Below are 26,989 nucleotides of genomic sequence, written 5' to 3'. Positions count from 1 at the left end.
AAAATGGCCACCGCCGAACGCAGTGGCTCACACCTGTGATCCCAGCGTTTTGGGAGGCCAAGGCAGGTGGATCACCCGAGGTCAGGAATCGAGACCAGCCCGGCCAACATGGCGAAACCCTGTCTCTACTAAAAATACAAAAACCCGCTGGGCGTGCTGGTGCGCACTTGTAATCCCAGCTATTTGGGAGGCTGAGGCAGGAGAATTGCTTGAATCGGGGAAGTGGAGGTTGCAGTGAGCCGAGATGGCACCACTGCATTCCAGCCTGGGTAACAGAGTGAGACTCAGTCTCAAAAAAAAAGAAAAGAAGAAAAGAAAATGGCCGCAATTCCCACGTCACTCTGTCCCTGCAGCGCTGGGGCCCTGGTCCCGCCCGACCCCCACTGGGCCCTGACTACACTTCCGTCATCCGCCTCACTGCTTAAACACCAGCACCTACTGCCCTGAGCCATGAGGCAGGCTGGCCTCCCCGAGGCCACCCTGCTGCCAGGAGGACGGCCACAGGAAGAGGCCACGGGAGGTACCACCTGCTGGTCCCGGCCCAGCCACGTCTCCAGACAGTGGAGCAGAGACAAGACACCGCAGGTGCCCTTCCGGACTCCCGCCCCACTGAGGGTATGAGCCTCACAAACGGTGGCTGCTTCAGATTTTGGGGTTTGTTTCCATTGCTGGGAGGCAGGACACCTGTGAGCTCAGCCTTCTGTGGCTCCCTGGGGCGTGGAGAACGGGGCGGCTGCCGTGGAGACAGGAGGAAGCAAAGCGGGGGCTGTAAGGGAAGCTGGGCCGAGGAGAGAGACCTGGCGAGCTACTGGGGAGGGCTGTGTTCTCCGGGTCACCCACGTTCTTCACACATGAATTCGGGATTTGCTGAGTGTCCATTTGCCGTGTGCTATTTGGGCTCGGGCTGCAGCAGGAAATACCACAGAGACGCAGCCGACAGCTTCTGACGCGACGGTGCCCCGTGGAGTTCACCCAGCCCAGCTGGAAACTTGTGTCCACACAAAAACCCACACGCCAGAGTTAAAGCAGCTTCTTCACAAGCAGCCAAGACGCCCTTCAGAGGGCGAAAGGAAACGAGCTGCCAGGCCCTCAAAAGACACGAAGGGGCGGGGGGTGGTGGCTCATGGGTGTCATCACCGCATTTTGGGAGGCCAAGACAGGTGGATCACTCGAGGTCAGGAGTTCAAGACCAGCCTGGCCAACATAAAGAAATCCCCTCTCTACTAAAAATACAAAATTAGACGGGGATGGTGGTGGGCACTTGTAATCCCAGGTACTTGGGAGGCTGAGGTGGGAGAATCTCGCTGGAACCCAGGAGGCAGAGACTGCAGTGAGCAGAGATCGCGCCATTGCACTCCAGGCTGGGCGATAGAGCAAGACACGGAGAGACACGGAGGGATGGTAAATGCACGCCGCTGAGTGGAAGCAGCCCAGCTACAAAGACTACACTCTGTAGGGTTCCTACTCTGTGACCTCCAGGAAAGGGCAAAACTGTGCAGACGGCACAAAGCTCAGCGGTGCCAGGGGCTGCGGAGAGGGAGGGACGGAGGGATTCGTGGCAGGAGCACGGGGGCCCTGGGGCAGTGACGCTCCTCTGCATGGTACCACAGCCGTGGGTCCACGTCAGGATACGTGCGTCCAAACCATACGCTGCACAGCAGTAGCTGGACCCTGAGGTCGTGTGGCCTGTGGGTGACAACGCTGTGTCCAGGGTCACAACTGCAACAAACGGCCACTCTCTTTGGGATACCGAGGCTGGGGGTGCAGGGGAACCCTCTGAACTTCATGCTCGGTTTTGTTGTAAACCTTAAGCTGATAGAAAAAATAAAGTCTGTTTAAACAAAAAAAGAAAGAAAAACTCATCTCCCTGGAGCTGACCTCGTGGGAGAAACGGGCAGTAAACAACAGCCGGCTCATCAGAAAGCACCGCCTGCTATTCAGGAAGAACGAAGCAGGAGGGGCTGCAGGGCTGGGGGGAGGTGAGGGGCTGAGAGGCCGGGGTGAGCTGTGGGCAGAGGTGAGAGTCCGGTGGGCCGTGCCAGGCTGTGAGGGGACAGAGTGGCAGAGGGACAAGGAGCAGACCCCACATTCCACCTCTCCCACAGTGCACGCCTGAGACACCCCCCGTATCTTGATTTGAGGGTTTGCTGAGTCACCTACAGCTTTCCTGGGCCTTCTGGGTGCCCTGGGACCCTCAGATGCCCTGCTATGGACCCCAAGGCCCCTTCCCCAGGACCCAGCATCCAAACCTCCTGGGGGCTGGTGAGAAGGGACTTCCAGGAGGCGCTGAGTGAGCAGAGGGAAGAGAGGAAGCGGGACTGGAGGGCTGGAGTGGGTCCCTGGACATGGGGGGCAGCTGGAAGTCAGGTGGAGGCCAGAGCCCCACCTGCCGGAGCAGCCTCCCTGGGTGCTGAATGACAGACCTCACATTCCGCTGTGACTGTAGGTCCTGCAGGGACCCGGCATTGAGCCCCCTCCCCTGAGCTGCCTGATGGGGGCATTCTGCTTGGTGGTCTTCCCCGCCCCCACCTCTGAGCTGCCAGATAGGGGGGTTTTAGTCTGACGGTCTTCCCCACCCCTGCTTCTCCTCCCTGACCTTCAGCTTCCTCCCGATAAGACCCTGCCCTCTCAGGCAGCTCAGCTTGAACCCCCTTAGATGGGTCAGGTCTACAGGCACCAAGAAGGAAGGGGCTGGACCCTACACAGACGCATGCTCTGAGATCAGGTGGCTGGAACCCCAGGGAGGTCCCAGAGCCTCAGAGAAGTCCCTCCACCCACCTGTGGGCAGAGACAGACTCACCATGCCAGCCTCACCCTGGCTCCATGCAGACTCCAGGGCACGCTGGTCCCCCCAGGGCCCCTCGGGGACAAGTGGAGCAGACCCTGGACAGTTCCAGGTGCCTCCTGCACAGGTCCTGGGTGGGTGAGAATTTCTGACAAGTTCCCGGGGTCGGGGCCCACACTCTGAGAAGCCCTGGACCCCCCTCCCCGGCTCCTTCTCCTTGGTGTCTGGAGTCAGGGCTGAACATGGGCGGAGTGGGAAGGTTGCTGTAGGCCGGGGACCCAAAAGCACCTTAGAAACGTCTGATGTTTACAAAGGTTCAAGCTGAGCTAGGCGGAGTGCTTGATGCCAGCCTGTGTCTGCTCTCCAAGCTTGTGCGTGTCTAAAAACTGTCAGTAGGAACCGAACTATTAGAAAGCAACGAGGCCAGGTGCAGTGGCTCACGCCTGGGATCCCAGCACTTTGGGAGGCTGACACAGGAGAATCACTCCAGCCATGAGTTTGAGACCAGCCTGGGCAACATACTGAGACCCCATCTCTACAAAAAATAAAAAATTATCCGGGCACGGTGCCAGACGCCTCCGGTCCCAGCTATGCCGGAGGCTGGTGCAGGAGAATCGCTTGAGCCCAGCGGGCGGAGGCTGCAGTGAGTGGAGCTCACGCCGCTGCACTCCAGCCTGGGTGACAGAGCCAAGACCCTGCCTCAGAATAAGTAAACAAAATAAATAATGAAAACAAAACGCAACATTTTTTCATATTGGATCCATTCCAATTTATCTTCCAATTCAGATCTAAGGTGCAGCGACGGCCGTAAGGGTCCGCCGCAGCCGCGCGGGACGTGATGTGGTCAGGGTCACGCGGGGTCTTCAGGGACCAAGTTCATGTTTGGGGCAGGTCAGGCTCTTAACCCAAGACTCCCGGATTCTTCCGGATCCTTCTGGCCTCTTGGCCAGACCCGGCTGAGTCTTCCATGGCACCAGGCCCCACCGCAGCCTGAAGTAGCCACCGGTGGGAGGCAGGGGCTGGGCCCGGCTTGAGGCAGGTGTCTAAGGCTTGGGAGGTGGCACCCTGGCTCTGGAGGGCAGGCAGCTGCCTCTACCCACGCACTGCACGCTGCACACCAGGAACCACGCACAGCCTCTTGGTATTTTCCACCAGTTGGATGCTGCTCGATGGGCCAGGTTTACCCACATCCCAGGCTCTGGACTGTGAGAATATTCCAGAATGTTCTAGAACATTGGTGGGTAGGCCAGGGCCACCCTCTTCCCTCTTAAGCTGCTGCCAACACCCAGGCAGGACAGAAGGCAGGAAAGAAAGAGCAAGAAGAAAAAGCCACAACCGAGCCCAGGCAGGGGGGTCCCTCGCCCATTCCTCCGGCTGCGCACACACACCGGCCCCAGTCGGCAGAGCGTGGCCTCTGGGGCTCCCAGGAGATGAGACAGGGACCGCTCACTGGTGTGGGGCCTGCAGGCTGGACACGGCCTCAGCACACGGGCAGCCACCTCAGCCTGAGTCAGAGGGAAACCGGGCGGGCACTGGGACATCCCAGCCCTCACCCCGCCCAGGCTCCTTACAGGGAAAGTGGCCTCCGGGTGGGGCTTCCCCCTTTGCAGCTGGGGTGCAGTCACCTAGGACCCTGGGACCCCCAGGGGGGTTGGGACTTTCCCCTCTGGGAGCCTCAGCTTCCTGTTCTGCAGAAGGGGCAGCCTTGCCCGGCCTTGATGCCTCCCGGTGCTGGGGAGGAGCAGAGACTGCAGTGGGTGGAGGGCTGTGTGGCCTGGAAGCTGGGTGGGTGTCACCACCGCAGGCTCTCTGCCTCGGTGCCCTTGGGTCCAGCCTGGGTCCCAAATCCCACCCAGGGCACTGCTGGTGACCTGGGAAATTGTTTAACCTCCCTGGGCCTCTGGGTGGGAAGACCCACAGTCCTGTCAGACGCCGAGTCGATGCCACCAGGTCACCAGAGCCCCAGCAAGTCCAGGGTGCTCAGGAAGTGGGGGCGAGGCCGTTGCTGTCCCATGCTCCGATTTCTGTCTCCACTCAGCCCCATGCCCTTCAGGAGGGAGGATGCCAGTCAGGGCACAGGGGGTCGGCTCTCCGTGCCACACCCACTGCCTGCCTGGGGTGGCTGATGAGCTGGAGAAGCCCCTCCCATCTGGGCAAAGGCCACTGAGCTTCCCAGGCCTTGGGGGCCACCCCGGAGTCCCAAGACTGCCTTGGGTGGCCTGGAGACTCAGCCTGTCCTGCTCCTCAGAAGCGGCAGGGGAGACTGGCTGTTTCCTCCATGTTCCCTGGGACTGTCGGGGGGCAGAGCCCCACGGGAGTCCCGAGGGTAGGAGAGGTGGAATTCACCCTGGAGAAGTTCCCATTGTGGGGCAGCGTAGATGGGTGTGCGGGAACTCTGCCAGTCAGCCGTCACCCCACGGAGGCCTGAGCCTTGTGCCGGGAACGCAGCCCTGGAGACAGGCAAGGTCCCCGCCTAGGGCTGCTCCCAGGGAACCAGCCCACAGCAACTGCAACTCAAGGTGCTAACGCTGACATGGAGGCGTGGGGGCCGTGGAGCCCGGGATGGGGCATTTCCTGAGGGCCCTGAGGGTTGGGTAGGAGCCCGCCAGGTGAGGGAAGGTTCTAGGGGAGGGCCAGGGAAGGCCCAGAGTTGAGGAAACACCCTGGGGAGAAGCGGCTCTGATGTGCAGAGGGGCAGAGTATGGCGGGGCCTCCAGCTGCCTTCATGGGCAGCTACTGAAGGCTTAGGAGAAGAGGTGGGGTGGCCACAGTGCCATGGAAGCAGGTCTACACTGGAGTGGGGAGGCTGTGTGGAGCAGGGAGGCTGAGGCTGACTCCGGGAGGCAGTGGTGGGGCTGGCAGGGGCAGGGAGAGTGATTCTTCCCTTCCAGAGCACTCTCCCGGGGAGGGCCACATCCGCAGGGACGCCAGGCTGAGCTTCGTTTAGAAAGAGCTTTCTAGCAGCCACGTGCCTGCCCTGGAGGCTGCAGTGCGGGGATTCCGCTCTTCCTCTGGGCTGGCACCTTCATGGCTCAGGGACCTTGCAGGGGTCACAGCGGCCCTTCCGTGCCCGCTTACCCTCACGGGCACCATTCGAGAGTCCAAACTGTTTTATGAAATCCTCACCACACTCCACTCAGCCGATCGTCACCTTCTTCCTTCACAGTTGAGGAACTGGGTAGAGACACTTGCCCAAGTGCACCCAGCACAGACAGGAAGCGCTGACCTGTGACTTCGGAGCCCTCACAGGGCTGGCTGTCCCACCGGACACTCCCGGAAGCGGGGGTGGTGAACCAGGACTGGGAGGCACCTTCCAGATAAGCTGGGACTGTGGCTCCTTCCTCAGAATTCAGGGGAGCCGTGGACGTGGATGGGAAACTGTTTCATGTTGATGAGTAGAGTCTGTAACCAGAATTTATCCTATCCTTTAACCATGAACGTGGGCACCTCCGTCCCCGGGGTGTCAGCCGAGCCTGTGATGGTGACACCCAGAGAGCTTCCCCAGGGCCACTTTTGTGGGACCGAAGCGGCCAAACCTTGGGAGGGTCCAGGGTTCCACGACAGACCCCCCTCGCCTTCCTTCCACACACGGCAACATCTCAGAATGTCGCAGTCACTCATAGCTGAACGAACAGCACAGCAGCCCTGCCAGAATGTCTTCACAGGTTGGCAACTCTGTTCGTAAAACGCGTTTCCTTCATAATTCTATGAACTCATTTATCTACTAGATGCCCCAGGAGCCCACACACCAGGAAGGTGAAGACCCCAATTCCAGCTCAGGGCTCTCATTGGGGTGTCTCCAGCCTGCGCCTTGGCTGCTCCACCTGGGCTGCCTTGAACACCCCCTCCCTCTGTGGCTCACCCCAACTGTCCACACCATATTCAGGACCAGGAAGCCAAGGCAGGACATGGCCAGTCAGGCTCATCCGCAGCCACACATGCCACTGCTCAGCCTCCTCTGGGGCTACCTTGCCACTTACATTCCTCTCTCCAGGCTTTGTGACTGGGAAAGGTACCCTCTTGGGCCTCCTCCCTCCTCTGTAAAGTGGGCTGGCATGAGACTTACATAAAAGTATATTTCCACTTATTCACTGATCCACCTATCCGCCCATCCACCCCTCCACCCACCCATCCCCATCCACCCACTCACCTAGTCACCCATGTATCCACCATCCACCCACCCACCCACTCACCCATCAACCTACCTACCCACCCATTCATCCATCCACCCATCTGTCCACCCATCCACCTACCCATCCACCCATCAATCCATCCATTCACCCATCTGTCCACCCATCCACCCATCAATCCATCCATTCAGCCATCTATCCACCCATCCACCCACCCACCCATCTGCCATTCATCCACCCACACACCCATCCTTACCCACCCACTCATTCACCCATCTCTCTATCCATCCACCCACCCATCCACCCACCCACCCATCCATCCACCCACCCACTCATTCACCCAACTCTCTATCCATCCACCCACCCATCTAACCACCCATCCATCCATTCATCCACTCATTCACCCATCTCTCTATCCATCCAGCCATATATCTACCCACCCACCCATCCATCCACCCACCCACCCATCCATCCACCCACCCACTCATTCGCCCATCTGTCCATCCATCCACCCGTCCAGCCATCTATCTACCCACTCATCCAATCCACCCACCCACTCATCCACCCACCCACTCATCCACCCATCCACTCATCCACCCATCCACTCATTCACCTATCCACTCATCCACCCATCCACTCATCCACCCACCCACTCATCCACCCATCTGTCCATTCATTCACCCATCTGTCCATTCATCCATTCATCCAGCCATCTATCTACCCACCCACCCACCCATTCACCCATCCACCCACCTACTCATCCGTTCATTCATCAATCTATTCATTCATCTATTTATCCAGTGGTAAAGGGTGTGTGTTGGGGGGGCGTCCTACATGCTAGAAATCAAACATAAGACACCCTGCCTGAAGGCAAGGCCTCCTCACCCACCCCCACCTGGTGTCATCTCCCCACTGCCCCACACCCTCCTCCAGTTCTCTGGCCATCCTGCAGATTCACCGCAACCTGCCTCAGGGCCTCTCTGCCTGGAGGACATGGTCCCTCCTCAGGGGCAGTTTCCCCAGCTGCAGGCTGTCCATACTGGGGACGTGCTGATGGAATGCATCTTCTGTAGTTCCCAGAGGTCTGAGACACCAGCAGAATCCCAGTGTGGGCCCTAACAGTTCTTTTAGGAAGGAAGGAAAGGCCCCTTCTGCCCCGAGAGGCTGGGTGCTGGCTGCAGACAGCAGGGGGCTCTGGGAGAAGCTGTGCCCCTCCTGCTGCCTCCACCTCTGCAGCCACTTCCTCCCTAGCCCCTTATCTCCTGGCCCGGCTCTGAAAGCCACAGCCAACGTCTGCTTCCCCACAAGCACCAACTGCCCGGCCTGGGGGAAACGAGGCGGGGAGTGGGGAGTGGCACACACACACCCAGGTGGCCGCCAATGTTGGGAGCAGCTCCTGTCCCCCCACTCGTGGCAAATTTCTTCTCTTTCCAACCCCACCTCCGTCAGACCCCCTGGTGAGAACACCAGGCAGGACAGGCTGGGCGGGAGCTCAGGACCTCACTGCAAACGTGGCACTGTCCCATCTTCGGGGTAGTGCGGGGGTGGTGCAGGTGCAGGCCTCCAACATCTGCCTCAGGGCTGGGGCGGGGCTGCTTGTCTCCTACCCCAGCGGGGCAGCCGCAGGCCTCAGCCAGGTTGCCATCCTGCTGCCTCAGCCTAAGGGCTGCGCCTCCCTGAGACCCTCAGTTCCCCGACTCCAAGACTCCCACTGCACACAGCGGGGGAACAGGCACCGAGCCGTGTGATGGCGGCAGCCCTGGCCTGTGAGGCCCCTCAGCCCTCTAAGCAGAAAGGCTACAGGAGCTGCGGCCGCTAGGATCGTGCAGCCGGAACACATGAGGAAACCAAGGGGATCAGGGCCCCAGACGCTTCTGCCAAGGAACAGATGGGGCCATGGGGGCCCATGAGGGCTCCAGGCTGGCAGGAAGGTCCCCTCCAGCCTGAGTCCTGGGGACCCAGCGCCTACCACCCCTCGCAGGGGAGGTCTGGGCGGGCCTTGCACCCCAGCTGGAATGCACACACCCCGACTCTAAGAGGGAAACGAGAAGGACACCCGGACACCAGGACAGGGACACCCGGGACACCTGGAGACCGTGTGGAGGAGCCAGCTTTCACCGTGTCCTGTTTGAATTATTACCATGTGCAGACGTGACCGAAAAATCACATCAAATCAAATCAAAATAGCTCGGATGCCCGTGAACCAGCCGGGTCTGCGGGCTCGGAACCTCTGGTCTGAGGCCACGAAGCCTCCAGCCACGGCATCTGAAACACCACCCAACCAGGCCTCAGGGCCGGAGGTCACAGTCCCCTCCTGGAAGCCCCTCTCGCCCTCTGACAGTTCTCGGGGCCCTTCAGAGAGTAGCTTTTCCCCAGCATTGGGGATGTGCCTCACTCTCACCCAGCGGCCGCTAGAAAGGGGTTCCGGGCTCTCCCTGGGGTCTGAGTGGTCCCAGGAGGGCTCTGAGGTGGCTTTGGGAATTTCTCAGGCTGGAGGAGCCACCCACCCTGACCCCCAGCAAACTCCAGGATGCTGGGCAGTGTGGCCAAGCTGCCAGGCCGCTCACTGGAGGCCACTGGGACGTGGGGTGAGTCTCTCCAAGGCCCCCCCGGAGGCCCGGAGCCCCATACAGGGGGCCAAGCAGAGAGAGAGGATGTCCTTCCCAGCAGGTGGGAGGACTGTGAGGACAGGTGGGGGCCCTAGAACCGCCAGCAGCTGGTCAGAGGCCCCATCTGGCAAAGGCCACAGGAACACGGGCGGGGTGGGCCCTGGAGTGGGGCGATGTGAAAGGGGTGCTGGGAAGTCCGGCTGGGGCAGGCGGAGAAGGGGAGATGCCCCGACAGCCCCGGCTGAAGGAAGGGCCAGGCCTCGGTGGGAAGAGGGGTGGCGGGGCAGCCGGGGGCTCTGGGAGGAGGAGACCCATGCCCAGCAGCCACGCTGTAGGGCTCGGGGTGGGTGGGACGCCACCAGAGCTGCCGCTGGGAGGAGGAAGTTGTTGGAAAATCAGACCGGAATGGCCCGAGGGAAGGCCGGGCAGGCCAGGGCCCCAGATGGTTCCTGTCGGGAAGTCGCGGGCACAGCTGCAGGCCTTGGGCCGGCATTATCACGGGGACACAGCTGGCTGCCTCGCCCACAGGCTGCAGGGAGACCTTCCCCCGCCTGCAGCCCCAGGCCCGCCCCGAGTCACATGAGCCCCGGGGCTCCCACCCCCTCCCCAGGGCCGAGGACACCCAGTCCGCAGCCAGCAGGCCCCGGCTTTCCAGGGACAGAGGCCCAACTCCAGGTCATCCCAGCTGGCCCAGCCCCTCCTCTTTCCCTTGAGGCCCCAGGAGGTCGGGAAAGGCAGTCCCGGAAGAGGTCTGTCCTGGGTCCCAGGCCGGCCTCTGAGGGTGGCCCTCCCCATGCCGGCTCCGAGACTGAGGGACAGGTTGGCTGGTTCAGCCTCGGGGTCCACCTGCCGCTCCATGTCCCAGACGCACCCCATGCTGGAGAGCGGCCTCCCAGTGTCTGCCGGCTGCTCAGCTCCCGGGGGTCCCAGGAAGGGCGGCCCAGGTAAGAGGCTGTGGGGGAAGGTGGCGGGGGTGGGGGCGGAGGGCTGCAGCAGGTGCTGGGGCTGTGACTCCTTCGAGCCTCGGGCCAGCCCAGCTTTGTTGACAGCGCCACAGGGGCGGCCGTGTTGACTCACCTCAAATATCAACAGCCCCCCCACAGGCAGGTCCCGCACAGCTGGGGCAGGTGGGCTGGCGAGGACGTGGCAGGTGCCACCCGGTGCCCTGGCCCCACCCAGACGCAGATGCTGGAGGCCAGGCTGCTCAGCCCCGTCATGGGTGGTGGCGGCTGTGTTCTCAGAGGGTGGGAGGGCTGCGGCCAGGAGGTGATTCAGGTCCTGCAGAGACCCCTCCCCCTCCTGGGATGTCCAGGCGCGAAGCCTCACAGTAGGCTGGATGAGGAAACTGAGGCCAGAGGAGAGACCGAGGGACAGGTTGGCACAGGCCCAAGGCCCCGTGAGGAGGAAATGGATCCTACCCCGGGCCCCTGTCGGAGGAACGATTCCAGCCAGGGCAGTGGGGGTTCGCAGGGAACCTGGGCTGTACCCTCCCGGGGACTTCGGGCTCTGTGAGGGGTCCGGCAGCCTCCAGCTGTCGCTGACAACCCCACCCCAGCCTACAAGTTCCAGGACAAGGCCCCAGGACCCTGGGGCTGCAGCTGCAGGCTGGTGGCCCCGTTCCCCAGCGGCACTTGTGGTCTTGCTCCCAGTGGCCTTCAGAACCTTCCAGAGCTTGAAGTCTCCCATCTCTGGGGGCTGTCGCTGCAGTGTGCCCAGCGTCTGCCTGCACCCCTGACACTCACAGAACCAGGACCCAGGGGTGTCCCTATCTCTGGGGACCACTTTCCCTGAGCAGGTCCTGGTGACTGCTGCGTGAGGCTGTTCCCACCTGCAGGTGCCTGTGGGGCCCCAGGGCTGCCCCCCATGAGGGACCCAGCCAAGAGCAGGAACATTGGAAACCCTGGCGTCTGGGTGCAAAGGCTGGGCCTCACCACAGCCACTGCCGCTGCTGGGTTCTCCCAAGGGGGTGACTCAGAGCCGCCCTCCAGGCAGCACCTGCTCACCGGCCCTGGCTTATGCCACCCCACCTCTCTGAAGCAGCTGCCTGTCCCCTGGCACTGAGTGGCCTTGGGTCGAGTCCTTCCTCCCTGGGCCTCAGTTTCCTTCCCACCTGCTTCCCATGTGGAAGGAGTTTCTCACCTGTGGGGAGAGGGGCGGGCTCTGAGGTGCATGGAGAGCAGCTTTGTTAGAATTGGGGGTCTACCGTGGAAGGGGGTGAGGGCCAGCAGTCGGTCCCGTGCATGAGTCGAATGAGGGGCTGGTGGCTACAGGCATGAAACAGAGGGTCGGAGTGGCCTCCAACAGAGTATCCAGCCACCATGCCACCCTCCAGGGAGCCCCTGCTTAGGGGCTTCAGTGTGAGGAAGGAGCAGGGTCTCCCCTGGGTGGGGGCCCCACACCTGCCTTTTAGGGGCTTCTGTCCCTCCAAACACCGCCCCTATTGCAGGGTGCCTACGGGACAGTCTTGGCCACGCCAAGCAGCAGAGATCCACATGAATACCAGAGCATGGGGTTCCTCATTTTGCACCCCAGGGCCCCCCAAGACCCCCCAGGGGACAGATGTGGGGGCCCTGTGAGGCCAGAAAGCCTCAGCATGCAGCCTTGCCAGGCTGGAGGAGGGGGGGTCCTGGACAGGCCTGTGGGCCCCTCAGCCCCTCTGTGTGGATCTCAAGGGACACAGGCAGCCCAAGAGTCCCTAAAACTTGTGAGGCCTGAAAGCAGATCAACTGGCTTTCAACTCTGGGAGAAGAGTCACAATTTCAAAGCTGAAGTGGGAGAGCTGCCTTCAGAACAAAGGCTCATTAAACAGGGCTGTGCTGCCGCGATTCTGGGAGGGGCGGGAGGGGAGTCTGCGTGCATGGCTGGGAGGACCTCAGCCCGCCGCTCCTCTGACAGTGTCGGGGGACCCAGGTGTAAGCAATCAGAATATGGCCACAGAGCACAAGCCGCCGTGTCTCGTCTTCACCAGCCTTGTCCCCCTAAGCCCACTTGGATGAAGTCAGAATGATGACCTGACTGCCCCAGGAAGGGTGGGAAGCAGGTCACCCCAGGAGGGTGCTGGGGACAGAGACGTTGAAATCCACTTGGTGAGTGTAGGTGAGTGTAGGGAAGGCTCAGTGCCATGTGCTGGGGCCTCCATGGGGGAGAAACTGAGTCAGGCCTGCCTGGTGTCACCTTAGAGGGCAATGTGAGGTCTAGGTGGCAGGTTTCAGCGGAAGTGCGGGTGGGGAGGTACTGAGTGCCATCAGCAGAGGGGTCCAGGCAAAAGTGTGCAGGTGTCATGGAGACCTGGCAAGGTGAGTGGGCGTCATGGGAACTGGGCAGATCCGGATGCTGTGGAGGCGCCGTTCGTGCAGGAAGCTTGAGCTCTGGCCAGAGCCCATACTTGGGCCACCTAGCACTGGGGTCGCATCCAGAGCATGTGGTCAACCCCACCTTGGCCTGGGACTGGGCTTCCGGGCCACTCACCCTCCCTCCAGCCTTCTCACCCTTCCTCCATCCTTCTCACTCACCCTCCCTCCATCCTTCTCCTCAAGTGGCCTTCCGGGCCCAGCTGCCCTATAGAATGTTCTGGGTCTAGAATGTTCTGGGTTTGGAATGCTCTGGGTCTGAACCGTTCTGGGTCCGGAATGTTCTGGGTCTGGAATGTTCTGGGTCTGGAAGGTTCTGGGTCTGGAATGTCCTGGGTCTGGAAGGTTCTGGGTCTGGAAGGTTCTGGGTCTGGAATGTCCTGGGTCTGGAATGTTCTGGGTCTGGAAGGTTCTGGGTCTGGAAGGTTCTGGGTCTGGAATGTCCTGGGTCTGGAAGGTTCTGGGTCTGGAAGGTTCTGGGTCTGGAATGTCCTGGGTCTGGAAGGTTCTGGGTCTGGAAGGTTCTGGGTCTGGAAGGTTCTGGGTTTTGAAGGTTCTGGGTCTGGAATGTTCTGGGTCTGGAAGGTTCTGGGTCTGGAAGGTTCTGGGTCTGGAATGTCCTGGGTCTGGAAGGTTCTGGGTCTGGAAGGTTCTGGGTTTTGAATGTTCTGGGTCTGGAATGTCCTGGGTCTGGAAGGTTCTGGGTCTGGAAGGTTCTGGGTCTGGAAGGTTCTGGGTCTGGAAGGTTCTGGGTCTGGAATGTCCTGGTTCTGGAATGTTCTGGGTCTGGGTCTGGAATGTTCTGGGTCTGGAAGGTTTTGGGTGTGGAAGGTTCTGGGTGTGGAAGATTCTGGGTCTGGAAGGTTCTGTGTCTGGAATGTCCTGGGTCTGGAATGTCCTGGGTCTGGAAGGTTCTGGGTGTGGAAGATTCTGGGTCTGGAAGGTTCTGGGTCTGGAATGTCCTGTGTCTGGAATGTCCTGGGTCTGGAATGTCCTGGGTCTGGAAGGTTCTGGGTGTGGAAGGTTCTGGGTCTGGAAGGTTCTGGGTCTGGGTCCGGAATGTCCTGGGTCTGGAAGGTTCTGGATCTGGACTGTCCTCGGTCCAGAGTGCCCTTCCTGGTGTTTCTGTCACCTGGGGCTGCAGTAAGGACAGGCCATGAGCTGGGTGGGGCCAGAACCACAGCGGCTTCTCCTCTCAGTGCCGCAGGCCGGAAGTGCAAAACTAAGGCGTCCAGGAGCCGCCTCCCCCAGATCCCACCAGCCCCAGGTGTTCCTGGGCTGTGGCCACCGTGCCACAGCCTCTGCCTCTGTCTTCCCAAGGCCTTCTCCTCCCTCCCAGATCTTCCTCTGCCTCCTTCTAAGGCCCAGCCCACTCCAGGCAAGACCTCGGGCCACCCCTCTGCATTCCAGGTGGCGGGACTCAGGGAGGGGCTGCAGAGGCTGCAGGCAGCCGGGTTATGAGAGGCACCCGCCATGGGGGTGTGGTGGGAGGGGAGAGCTGACCTGAGTAGCTCAGGGGCCCAGCCTCAATCCTCCTCCAACCACCGGCCAGTGTTTGCTGGACTATGGAGCCAGGGAATCGTGCACTGCTCAGCCTGGGTGTCCGAGGGCTCCAGCCAGAGGCAGGGAGGTCAGTGTGTGCGTGACAGGACGTCTGACATCTGAGGCCATCAGACCTGCGTCTGTGAGCACCGTGCCGTCACAGCCATCTGCCAAGGGCTCCAGCACCCTCAGACCCCACTCCCACCTCCTGTTCTCCCTTTTGTTGACTGCGTGGTGTTGGGGGGCTCCATGTTGGGGAGCCAGCCCCGACTGCTGCTGTTACTGCCATTTGCAGAAGATACTGAGGTTCTGAGAGGCACACAGCAGGCTCTGCTGAGCCTATGGGGCAGAGGCAGACGGGCTGCAGATGTGAGGTTCTAGCCGCTGTGAAGTCAGAAGACTGGAGTCCAGGCCCAGGCTTGGAGGGTAGCTTGCCCTGGAGCCGCTGCTGGGCTCGTCACGGCGGGAAAGCAGCAGCACCGCACGGGGACAGGGTGGCCAGCGTGTGGACAGCTCCATGAGGGATGGGTTACGAAGGTCTGGCAGAAGCGGGAGACTGCAGAGCTCTGGGGCCGGAGGGTGAGGAGGTTGGAGAAGCCAGGAGAGGAGGGCAGAGGGGGCATCCGCAGAGGCACAAAGTTCTCAGGAAAGTGGACTGGGACAAGCCGACCTCCCCCCGCCATCTCCCCACTGGAAGCTCCGCTGGGGCGGAGCAGGGGGCACGGGCTCCACGCCCACCGCGTGTCCTCGCTGCCAGGTGCAGCCAGCTCTCCCGGCCCAGTAAGTGCACCTCGTCCCTCCCAGTCAGCGTGGCGCTGCCTCCCGGGGGCTTCAGTGGTTGCTGGAATGTTCTACGCCTTCCCCAGAGCAGCCTATCCCACACACACAAAGACAGGAACCAGCCACGTCCTCCTGTCCAGCAGGAAGGCCTCGATTCGGCACCTTGGAGGACAGGGGCGGTGCCTAGGGTCAGGGTGCTATCCGGGCCACCTTCCTGGAGGAAGTGGTCCCATGGGGGCGGCTCAAGCAAAGACGACTTTCACTTCTCACCACACTCGGACTGAGAAGCACCTGCCTGGGCACTGGGCAGGGGCTTTCCAGCACTTTCACTTCCGTGAATGCAGTTGACCAGGGAGGCACAGGCAGGAAAAGCGGCCCCAGGGAGAGGCCGCTGGTCACAGCTGAGCCAGGACTCCCTTGCCAGTGCTCCCTAGGAGATGTCGGCCAGGGACAGCTTGGGAGAAGAAGGGAAAAGGGGCCTATCTGAGCACCGCCCACCCACACTTTTAGGAGCTCTGGCCAGGGAGTCCTGGCTCAGCTGTGACCAGTGGCCTCTCCCTGGGGCCTCTCCCTGGGGCCTCTCCCTGGGTCACTCATTTTGACAGTTACGAAGCTGGGGTCTGGCTTGTAGCAGCAGTCACTGGACTACCAATAGCCCTGAACCACCATGTCCACCCCCAGGACGGCTGCTCAGAGGCCTGTCAGGCAGTTACCCAGGACACAGGTCATAGCAGGGACCCCACCGAGGGGATTCCTTTCCCAGCTCTGCCCACCCAGGGCCTGGGCAGCTCTCTCAGGTGAAGACAGAGTGACTGTGTCACCATGTCATTTGAAAAAATGAGACCAGGCGCAGTGGCTCACGCCTGTAATCCCAGCATTTTTGAAGACCAAGGCAGGTGGATCACTTGAGGCCAGGAGCTCGAGGCCAGCCTGGCCAATGTGGCAAAACCCTGTCTGTACTAAAGATACAGCAGTTATCTGTGTGTGGGGTTGGAGGCCTATGGTCCCAGCTACTTGGGAGGCTGAGGCTGGAAAAGCGCTTCAACCCGGAAGGCAGAGGTTGCACTGCACGGACATTGTGCCAATGCACTCCACTCCAGCCTGGGCGACAGGGAGACCCTGTCTTTAAAAAAACAGAAAAGGAAATTGAGTTGACACGTCAGCCGCATCACACCTGTGCGCACCCACGGCTCAGCCCTCCCGACGGCACCATGTCTGCCTCCCATGCGCAAGGCCCAGGCTGCCCGGCAGCTCTGCAAGCCTCCCGAACCCGTGCCTGTGCTGTGCCCTCAACGAGAAGCCCCCTCCCCCCGGCCTCCTTCCAGGGGCTCCTCTTGGCCTCTTCCCAGCGAGGCCTCGCTCCCACAGGCCTCCTTCACTCGGCGATCCTCTCCTTCAGTCTCTCACCCCATGAGACAAACCAGCCACCCCCTTACGTGTTACTCATCCCATGCCCCCAGTGCCAGCTTCACGAGGCAGGGGTTCGGGCCGCCGCTCACAGCAGGGCCTTCAGCAGACGGTGTTGGCCGGGGCAGGTGCTGAGCCCTGGAAGGCCTGAGTCCATCGCAGCTCCAGGCGGTGCCTCGGTGCTCCTGCTCCCTCAGTTGTGACTTGGCTGTGCGTCCCACTGTGGCAAGGCAGGGACTGGCATACCTGAGCTGCTCTGATTCCAGAGCCGCCTTCACGGCACTGTCCCAGCAGGAGATGGGGTGATGGGCCTGCAGCCACACAGCACATAGGCCAGGCCTAGAGCTGAGCCCTCCACTGGGTCTGGGGTCCTGACAGCCCGGCTGGCCTCAGGCCAGGCTCTAGCACCCTAGGGCCAGGCTTGGGGGTGGGCCAGGTCGGGCGGCAGTTGGGGGTTCAGGTGTCCAACCCTTGAGACAGGAGGATCTGGCCAGGCCTGGTCAGAGGCACCTCACTCAGCACTGGCCCTGGGCCAGTTGTCTGTGACCGTGGGCGGCCCTGCCCCTCTCTTGTCTCTGCCCCTACAGTGGCGGGTGATCGAGGCAGCATGGTGGGGAGCATGCAGGGGTCAGAGCCCTGTCCTGGGGGACCGTTGTCTTGAAAACTGCAGGAGACACCAGGGCTCTGTCTTTCCTCTGAGCAGGGGAATAGCCCCATCCTCTCCTGCCCCTATTCCGGGACCCCTGCCACACGGCTGAGCTGCACCTCAGGAGGGAGCAGGGCCCGGCGTCCGACTTGTCTGCCTGGGTTGGCATCAGAGAGGACCGCAACCCAGCCCCGCCTCAGTGCTGCTCCAGGCAGGAGCCGTCCCTGATGACAGATGGGGTGCGGTATCCCCTTGGACAGCACGGGCCTCTGTCTTGGACATGATGTTGGGGGTGCATAGGGACAGACTGAGTCCCCCTCCCGAGCCGGCGTCATAGACGCAGTGTAGGGCCCACTCTGCCGAGTCCCCGAGAGCTGGGCCAAGATTGTTCCAGACCGGGTCAGGGGGATGACTCAGCAGGGTGGACGTGGGGTCAGCACAGCGAGAGGACCTCCAGGTCAGGGCGGCTCCACAGCAGCCAGACAACAGCCAGGAGGCAGGCTGGCTCCACAGCTTCCCAGGAACTCAGGCCCCGTGGCCCCGGAGGGAAGGGGCAGATGGACAGGCGACCCCGTTCCCAACTTCCACTGGCAACACTTCAGGGACGTCACTGACCTCAGATGAGGACACAAATCAGAAAGTCAGGAAACCACCGAGGTCAGGCAGCAGTACCTCCTCCCTGGCTGTGCGTCTCTGCCAAGGACCCTCCCGGAGGGAAGGCAGCCGAGGTTGCATCTCAGGAGAGGGGCCCCACTGCACACCCCGCTCCAAGGCAAGAGCCACACCCTCAGAACCTACCTGGCAACCATCTGCTTCACACGAGGAAGCCCCACGCAGCTGCTGCCTGAAATCCTCATCCCTGGCCCCTGGATCAAGCCCATCCTGACGCCCAGCTGATCACACAGCAAGGCCGCCAGCTTGGGGGCACCGCCACTGCCTCCTGGGGTGAAATCCTCCCACAGCCCATGTCAGCTGCCAAGCTACGGTTTCACTGGCACCCTTTGGGGAGTGGGCCAACCCCTTCCCCAGGCCTGCCCCCCATGGACATGAATTTCCATCAGCTTTTTCAGGCACCCCCTTCTGTGGAGCCAAGTCTTCTGAGGTGAAGGCCCCAAGTGTAGCTTTCACTCTGGGAGGAGTGGGGCCAAAGGGTGACCTTCCCAGGAAGGGCCCAGCCCCTGGGGCTCACTCGGGAAGGCAGGTCCAGGTCAGGGGCTCTGCCCAGTCACAGCCCCCCAGGCCAGGCCCGCCCTAACTGGGCTGCGTCCACAGGGCCCTCCAGCCGGGCCCGCCAGGAGCCCCTGGCACTCCAGTAGACAGGCCTGCGGTCCTGAACCCGCAAGACGGGCCCTGAGGCGCTGCTGGGGTCTCTGCAACTTCGGGCCGGCCCATCCTCCTCTCGCCCGGCTCCCTGGTCTGTGAAGGGCAGTGGCCAGACCCGGCTGTAGCAGGGACCGAAACCGCCATCCGCCAGCCACACTGTCTCCTGTTTGTAAAATGGTGGTGAGCCCTCCTCGAGGCCAGGGTGGGATTTGCTGAGGAGAGACCCTCTCCCTGCTGCTCCCTCCCAAGGGGCCTGGCTCTTGTGACCCCTGCAGCACCAGGCCTCCTACCCCTGCCACGGCCGGGAGCCCAGCAGCAAGGATCAGGAGAACTTGTCCCACCTGCCGGCTCCCGGAGCTTCCTCCTGCGCTCCCAAGTCCAGGGGCATTTTGAGTTTCTGGAAAGCCCCGATTTCACAGACCTGAGGGGCACAGCAGGGGAGACTCGGTGCACACTGTCCTCCCAGCGGCGCCTGCTGCATGCCTCACTGCACGTGGTGGTGACCCCAGCTGCGTCCGGCCAGGCTGTGGCCGAATGCCCGAGCAGGGGCGCCAACCTGACCCAGCGCAGGAGAGGGTGGGGCATTCCTCAGAACGGGGTCCCCGGGCCAGACACGGGGACTTGGGCTGCTGAGGGCTTGCTCAGGGCTGCACTCCCAGATGTGAACAGACCCCGCTCCTGGCCCCCAGGCTGTGCAGTGCCTAGTGCTGCAGACCCGGGAGCTCAGATGCAGCTCAGAGGGGTTGTGCTCCGAGGAGGTCACACAGCACTCACATCCAGGGCCGCCCCTGTCACTGCGAGCGCCCAGTCAGCCCGCCCGCTGGCCGCACACCCCTCTGTGCCAAGCATAGGGCGCAGGAGTGTAAGAGGCATCCCCACTGCAGGGGCTCGGGGCAAACTGGACGCCAAAGCCTCTCAATGGGGCCCACAGTGGTGGGTGTTGCTCTGACATACCTAGACAGACAGACAGACAGGTGGCGGGACGGACAGTGTCTCAGCCTGCTTCTGCCTCCAATACAGCAGCGTTTCCAGGCCAAGGGTGGGGACCACGTGTTCCAAAAGGTCACCAGCAGGTGACAGAAGATACCAGTCAGATCTGTCCTTGGCCGCTCTCGGCCCCCAGGGGCTTCTCCCACCCCTGAGACGCAGCTGAGTCTGGGCCTGGCCCTTTTTGCTGCCGGGAGCTGGGAGGCCTGTTCCTCAGTCCCTCAGCTGGGGCGGTCTCCTCTGCGGTGCAAGGGGCCATCCCCACCTGGGGGGCTCCGGGCGGAGGGTGGGAAGTGACACAGCAGACGGCCGCTTCCTGGTAAAACCGAAACTGCCAGGTGCTTCCCGCCCTCCCCACCGAGCCCCTCCCTGGAGCAGACAGCTGGGACGGGCAGTCCTGCGGCCAGGGCTCCTCCCTGCTCCCCCGGCCCCTGGCAGGCCCCTGTGGTCCACCCTGACGTGGCTTCTCAGCAGGGCGTGCTTCCTCCAGGTGGGGCCCAGGTATTGGGGGTCGGGGGGGTCTCCTTGAAGCCCTGTGGTCACATGGCCCCAACTGAGCCCCGTGACCGGCAGAACACACAGAATTTCAGTCACGTCGGTCAAGGTGCAAAAGCAAGGATGTGGAAGGCCCTCATGTCTTCATAACCTTCAAACTGAGCACACGTGAAACGGTCACATTCCGCAGGTCACAGAGCGACCGCTCCTCGTCCCCTCCCACTTCTTACTGCAAGGGAGGATGGCGGGCACCTCCACACGGCTGTCATGCCGACCCCCACTGGATGGGCTGCTACGGGGCAGGGGGTGTCCTGAGTGCCTGGAGCCCTGGACAGGAAGGGACCGTGTGAGGGCTGAGCCGCGGCGAGCCCCTCAGCGCTGTGCCCCTGACCCTCGCCCCATGCTCTGTGGCTGATATTTAAACTCCCCAGAGAAGCCAGGTCACAGGAGCCACGCAGAGCAGCGTGCCCGTCCCCAAACCAGCCTGCTCCTTCCTTCTCTCTTCTTCATAGAAGGAATTCCTGTTGGTTCAGGGTCCCCGGCCCCGGAGGCCACCCCACCTGGGGGCAGCAAGATGGGAACTGGAGGTTGTGGGGACCTAGCTCAGACGCTCAGCCACCCACACCCTGCCTCTGTCTCCTCATCTGTAAATGGGCAATAGCAGTCTCAGTCTCCAGCACATCCGTGAAAATGAACAGGTGGAGGCGTGTTTGCGACCGCACCCAGGCGTGGAAGCCTGTCCCACGGCGCCCTGCCCCATCCCCGTCACTCCCAGGGACGTGTGTCTCCCACAGTCACAGAGAAGGCATGTTTCGGGCTCGCGTGGGGCTGTGTGGCGCCTCGGGGTGGGGCGTGCCGTGTCTCGGGGTCCCTGTGGAGAGACGTGTGCGTCAGTTTCCCTGGCTACAAACAGTCCTTCAGTCAAGAATCCTTTCCCTCATCCCCTGGTGCCGGCATGGTTTCTCCAAGGCAAGCACAGGACGTTGGCCACAAGGGACAAGACTGTGATATCAGGTCCCCATCCTGGCCTCCCACAGTCCACGGCGGGTGTGGATGTCATGCTGGCTTCCTAGGCGAAAGGGGAGCCCGGTGTCTGAGGGGCAAGAGTGCACGTGCTGCGCCTGACTTCCGTCTGTGTGGCTCTGCAGGCCAGGCTGGGCCAGGGCATGGGAGTCACTGGAGACGCCCCTCCCAGCTGGGGTCTAGGCCTCTGCCCAGCGCAGGTGCTGGTGACAGTGGGCAGTGGTTCCGGAGGTCAAGAGTGTCTGTTGTTCCTGGAGGGGGGCTGGGATGCGGGGCACTGGGCGGGCCTGGCACTGGGTGCCTTTACTGCTTCTACTGCTGGCCTCCGAGGGGGGCTGGGATGCGGGGCACTGGGCGGGCCTGGCACTGGGTGCCTTTACTGCTTCTACTGCTGAGTGCATGGGAGGCCCTAGGTTGATGGGTCCTGGTCCTTATCCACATGTAGGTTTAGGGGTCACCCCAGGCGGGATGTGGGTACGGCACGGGGGAGGGATGAAGAAGACCAGCCATGCTGTGCAGGTGGGAGAGGACCCAGGAGGTCTGTGGACTCGCTAACCCCCAATCTGCTCTCCTCTGTGGGCCACACAGGGGCTGTCCCCAACCCCAGCACAGCCCTCACTCCTGCCAACGACCAGGGGAGACTGGGTGGCCTTGCTAGGTGCTCCTGGAGACGGCCTACTGTGGGCAAGGTGCATCTCAGGGAGGCATGCCGTGACTCAGTGGGGGAGCGGCGCCGTGACGCAGGTTGGGGAGGGTCATCCTGAGACTGTGAAGGCCACCAAGCAGAGTGGCCCTCAGAGCAGTGTGACCTTCAGAGCAAAGTCACCCAGAGCAACCGGGAAACCCCGCTCCGTCCTGAGGGGCCTCACCTTGAAGGTAGAGGAGGAGGCGAGGGCTGCTTTGCCTGGCCCAGGAGTGGCCAAGGGGCTCCCTGTGTCCGCCCACGCTCCGTGGGCCTCTCTGTTCGGGATCCCATCTCTTCCCCTACGCTGGCCCACAGAGGAGGGGCCGGGCGCCAGCCCCGATTCTCAGAGCCAGCGATGAGCTTCTAACGCTTTTATTTGCAAGCTCCCTCAAACTTTTCTTCTTTTTTATTGACAAGCCAAGTTCCCTTTAAGGTGAAATCACTTACGCAGCAGCCTCACCCAGTGTGGCCACACACAGACCCTGCGCTGCTTGGTTGCTGGCAGATAATGGTGGCTCAGCAGCCACTAGTGTGGTTTTCCAACATGACAGGCGTCTGTGGACAAGACGTTGCTAAAATAAATAAGGCAACAGCTGCACCTCGAAACCTCAGCACCGGTCGCGGAAGGACAAGTGCACAGTGTGTGAGGCGTGTGTTGGCCGTGGCACACACCTGTTCCGCAAACGCTCCCCTGGGGAGCAGCTGGACAAGGTTGCAGAAGCAGGATTCAGGGCCTCTGGCTGGCACTGCACACCAAGGACCCGTCAGACCCAATGGCTGGGCACAGGACCCTCGGCAGTGGTGCCCCACAAGCCAATTGGCAACCTCCGAACATCGTTGTTTAAACAGTAACAAAAACTGTGCTTTCCAGCAGAGCTTACATGTGACCAGTGCTTGCCATATAATCCCACAGAAATCTGTGGTTTTAGCTCATTTGATGAGTAGGAACACTGCCTTAAATATATGACTCAATTGGTCTTAACTAAAAAATATTGCCCAAACTGACGTTTCTAAGATACTAATTTAAATGTCCCATGCTGAGTGTCAGTTACTATGCTGTGGAGATGCCCAGTGCTGAGTGTCAGTTACTATGCTGTGGAGATGCCCAGTGCTGAGTGTCAGTTACTATGGAGTGGAGATGCCCAGTGCTGAGTGTCAGTTACTATGGAGTGGAGATGCCCAGTGCTGAGTGTCAGTTACTATGCTGTGGAGATGCTCAGTGCTGAGTGTCAGTTACTATGCTGTGGAGATGCCCAGTGCTGAGTGTCAGTTACTGTGAGGTAGAGATGCCCAGTGCTGAGTGTCAGTTACTATGCTGTGGAGATGCCCAGTGCTGAGTGTCGGTTACTATGGAGTGGAGATGCCCAGTGCTGAGTGTCAGTTACTGTGAGGTAGAGATGCCCAGTGCTGAGTGTCAGTTACTATGCTGTGGAGATGCCCAGTGCTGAGTGTCGGTTACTGTGGAGTGGAGATGCTCAGTGCTGAGTGTCAGTTACTATGCTGTGGAGATGCTCAGTGCTGGGTGTCAGTTACTATGCTGTGGAGATGCTCAGTGCTGAGTGTCAGTTACTATGGAGTGGAGATGCTCAGTGCTGAGTGTCAGTTACTATGGAGTGGAGATGCTCAGTGCTGAGTGTCAGTTACTGTGGAGTGGAGATGCTCAGTGCTGAGTGTCAGTTACTAGGCTGTGGAGATGCTCAGTGCTGAGTGTCAGTTACTATGGAGTGGAGATGCCCAGTGCTGAGTGTCAGTTACTATGCTGTGGAGATGCCCAGTGCTGAGTGTCAGTTACTATGCTGCGGAGATGCCCAGTGCTGAGTGTCGGTTACTGTGGAGTGGAGATGCTCAGTGCTGAGTGTCAGTTACTAGGCTGTGGAGATGCTCAGTGCTGAGTGTCAGTTACTATGGAGTGGAGATGCCCAGTGCTGAGTGTCAGTTACTATAGAGTGGAGATGCCCAGTGCTGAGTGTCAGTTACTATGCTGTGGAGATGCTCAGTGCTGAGTGTCAGTTACAGTGAGGTAGAGATGCCCAGTGCTGAGTGTCAGTTACTGTGAAGTAGAGATGCTCAGTGCTGAGTGTCAGTTACTGTGCAGTGGGGATGCCCAGTGCTGTTATTGGCTGTACAGTGGAGATGCCCATTGCTGAGTGTCAGTTACTGTGCAGTGGAGATGCCCAGTGCTGAGTGTCAGTTTCTGTGGAGTGGGGATGCTCAGTGCTGAGTGTCAGTTACTGTGCAGTGGGGATGTTCGGTGCTGAGTGTCAGTTACTGTGCAGTGGAGATGCTTGGTGCTGAGTGTCAGTTACTGTGCAGTGGAGATGCCCAGTGCTGAGTGTCAGTTACTGTGCAGTGGGGATGCTTGGTGCTGAGTGTCAGTTACTGTGCAGTGGAGATGCTTGGTGCTGAGTGTCAGTTACTGTGCAGTGGGGATGCTTGGTGCTGAGTGTCAGTTACTGTGCAGTGGGGATGCCCAGTGCTGTTATTGTCTATACAGTGGAGATGCCCAGTGCTGAGTGTCAGTTACTGTGCAGTGGGGATGCTTGGTGCTGAGTGTCAGTTACTGTGCAGTGGGGATGCTTGGTGCTGAGTGTCAGTTACTGTGCAGTGGGGATGCCCAGTGCTGAGTGTCAGTTACTGTGCAGTGGAGATGCCCAGTGCTGTTATTGTCTATACAGTGGAGATGCTTGGTGCTGAGTGTCAGTTACTGTGCAGTGGGGATGCCCAGTGCTGAGTGTCAGTTTCTGTGCAGTGGAGATGCTCAGTGCTGGGTGTCAGTTTCTGTGGAGTGGAGATGCCCCGTGCTGAGTGTCAGTTACTGTGCAGTGGGGATGCCCAGTGCTGTTATTGTCTATACAGTGGAGATACCCAGTGTTTTTCTCTCAGACAACTGCAGCATTATGTTTATTTTTGGAATGCTCTTTCTTGTGCCTTGGTTTTACAGGTGGTATGATTTATGTTGCCTCCTGCCTCTGCACATGCTTGTAAGACCAGAGACTCTGTCAATAGTAGGTGCTGCCCTGGTGCCCAGCCTCATATGCCCTGAACACCCAAACACCTCCCACCCTATATCTGCATACATGAGTTCTGTCTGCCTTCTGTGCACATGTGTTCTCTCTGCCCGCCTCCAGCCTGGGGTCTGCCTGCGTGTTCTCTCTGCCTGGTTTCAGTCCTGGGTGTGCACACGTGTTATCTCTTCCTGGCTTCAGTCCTGGATGTGCACACATATTCTCTCTGCCTGGCTTCAGTCCTGGGTGTGCACAGATGTTCTCTCTGCCTGGCTTCAGTCCTGGATGTGCACGCGTGTTCTCTCTGCCTGGTTTCAGTCCTGGGTGTGCACGTGTGTTCTCTCTGCCTGGTTTCAGTCCTGAGTTTGCACACGTGTTCCCTCTGCCCAGCTTTTGTCCTGGGTATACACACGTGTTCTCTCCACCTGCCTCCAGCCCCATGTCTGCACACGTGTTCTCACTACAGGAGACATCTCTTCTGCACAGTCTTTCCTGGGGGGAGTCTACCGTCATCACCAGGACAACTTCAGTTGTCTCCAGCAAGTGGCCCCTCTGCTACCCCATCCGGGTCGTGCCCTGTCCCCCATGCCCATCCACGGTCTCAGCAGCTGCTTGTGTGACTGTTCGTGCACATGTATCAGACCAGGACACAGCAGGCCCAGGCCAGGTCTGAACACCTGGCACAGAGCACATGCAGCAGGCCTGCCAGTGAAGACACGGGTGCATGATTCAGCCCATCAATCAACAGGGGCATTGCTCCTCCAGCTGCTGGGACCTCGCTATCATGAGGACAGGGCTTTCTCTCTGAGTCCTGGCCCTGGGTTGGTGCGGCACAGTCTGGGCACGCAGCTGTCAGCTGTTGGGTGAATGAACAGCTCACAGGCCTGATGGAGGTCGGGGCACAGAGAGGAACTGGCCCTCTGGGAACTCAGGCCGACTGCATGGAGGCCAAGGAAAAAGGGAGGCCGAGGCAGTGCGGGGTCCCACTCTGACCTTCCCCTGAGGCAGCCAGGTCTGCTGCGGGAGAACTGCCCACAGGGGACCCACAGAGCTGCTGAGCCCACACAGACCTGGGCCACATGGAGGCCCCCAGCTCCTGGCCCTGGGGAAGTGAGTTTGTCTCCCCCCAGAAGTAGTGCTGGGCGGCTGGGTGGCAATTGTGCTTCTCCATCCTCCCCCACCCAGGCCTCAATCTCCCCATCTGAGAAATGGGAGGGACACCTCTCCATTGGCAGGCATCTGCTCCAGATGACACGTGTGTGATGCTGGGGACATGGGGCCGTCACGGGTTCTGCACCAGGACCTGGCATTTCACTCTAACACCCCTGCCCCAGGACCACCCCACCTGGCACTACTCTACACCCCCACCCCGGACCCTCTTCCCTGTCACCCCGCCTGGCGTTACTGTAACCCCCCACTCCAAATAAAACTTCTCCTTTCCTTCCTGGAGGAGTTCCCCATTCGAGGTGACCACACCAACCTCAACTTCTCCCTGGGAGCTTGGAGCTCTTGAGTTATTTTAGGCCTCTTCCCCCACAGCCTGCGCCCAGAGCCTTTCCTCTCGGGATGGGTTTATGCTGTCTGAGGCCCCAACAGCCTGGCCAGGCTCCCTACAGCCTCATGGACGCGTGGCCTTGACCCCCCGTCCCACAAGCACGCTGGATCACTGGCGAAGTTCGTGCCTCTCCGTGAGCGAAGCAACGTGAGTGGCTCACGGGCGCTTTGCTTTGGGCCCACGGATTTTTAAACAGCCTTGTTGAGATGTAATCCACACATCTGACCGCCCACCCATCTCAACTACACACGTCAGTGGCATTTAGGACAGTCACACAGCTGTGCAGCTATCGCTGCTAACAAATTTTGGAACATTTTCCCGGCCCCCAAAAGAAAGCTCACGTCAGGCCCCTTCCTGCCCGCAGCGCTGCCCCACACTGATCTGCGTCCAGCCTCTGTGGATTGGCCTTTTCCAGGAGGCGTGTAAATGAGGTCCTGTGCCTCATGGCGTTCTTCGTCCAGCTCTTCCACTTGCCCATGTTTTCTGGGTCTGTCCCAGCTGGAGGGTGTGTTGGACCTGCCTTCCTTCTTATGTCTGAGTGATATTCCACTGTGTGCACTGCGTCTGCTTTTGAGTTTGTCTGTGTGCCTTCCTTCTTATCTCTGAGTGATATTCCTGGGGTAGCAGGGTCGTCCCTGGGCTCAGTTAAAGAGCAGAGAGCCCTGAG

At 60.6% G+C, this 26,989-nt stretch overlaps 1 protein-coding gene across 2 annotated transcripts in view; it reads left to right on the top strand.

The window, feature by feature from the left end:
* Nucleotides 1-10,148: 10,148 nt before the first annotated feature.
* The window catches only part of CBFA2T3 (CBFA2/RUNX1 partner transcriptional co-repressor 3), a 98,148-nt gene continuing 81,307 nt past the window's right edge, over nt 10,149-26,989 (top strand). For both annotated transcript variants that reach the window (XM_035281602.3, XM_035281601.3), the window contains exon 1: nt 10,149-10,468. In XM_035281602.3, the coding sequence (XP_035137493.1) occupies nt 10,318-10,468 (151 nt within the window). In that variant the 5' untranslated portion in view covers nt 10,149-10,317. The remainder of the gene's footprint in view (nt 10,469-26,989) is intronic.

The sequence above is a fragment of the Callithrix jacchus genome, chromosome 20 (assembly GCF_049354715.1).
Source record: "Callithrix jacchus isolate 240 chromosome 20, calJac240_pri, whole genome shotgun sequence".
Lineage (NCBI taxonomy): Eukaryota > Metazoa > Chordata > Mammalia > Primates > Cebidae > Callithrix > Callithrix jacchus.
This window is presented reverse-complemented; position numbering and strand designations above follow the sequence as displayed.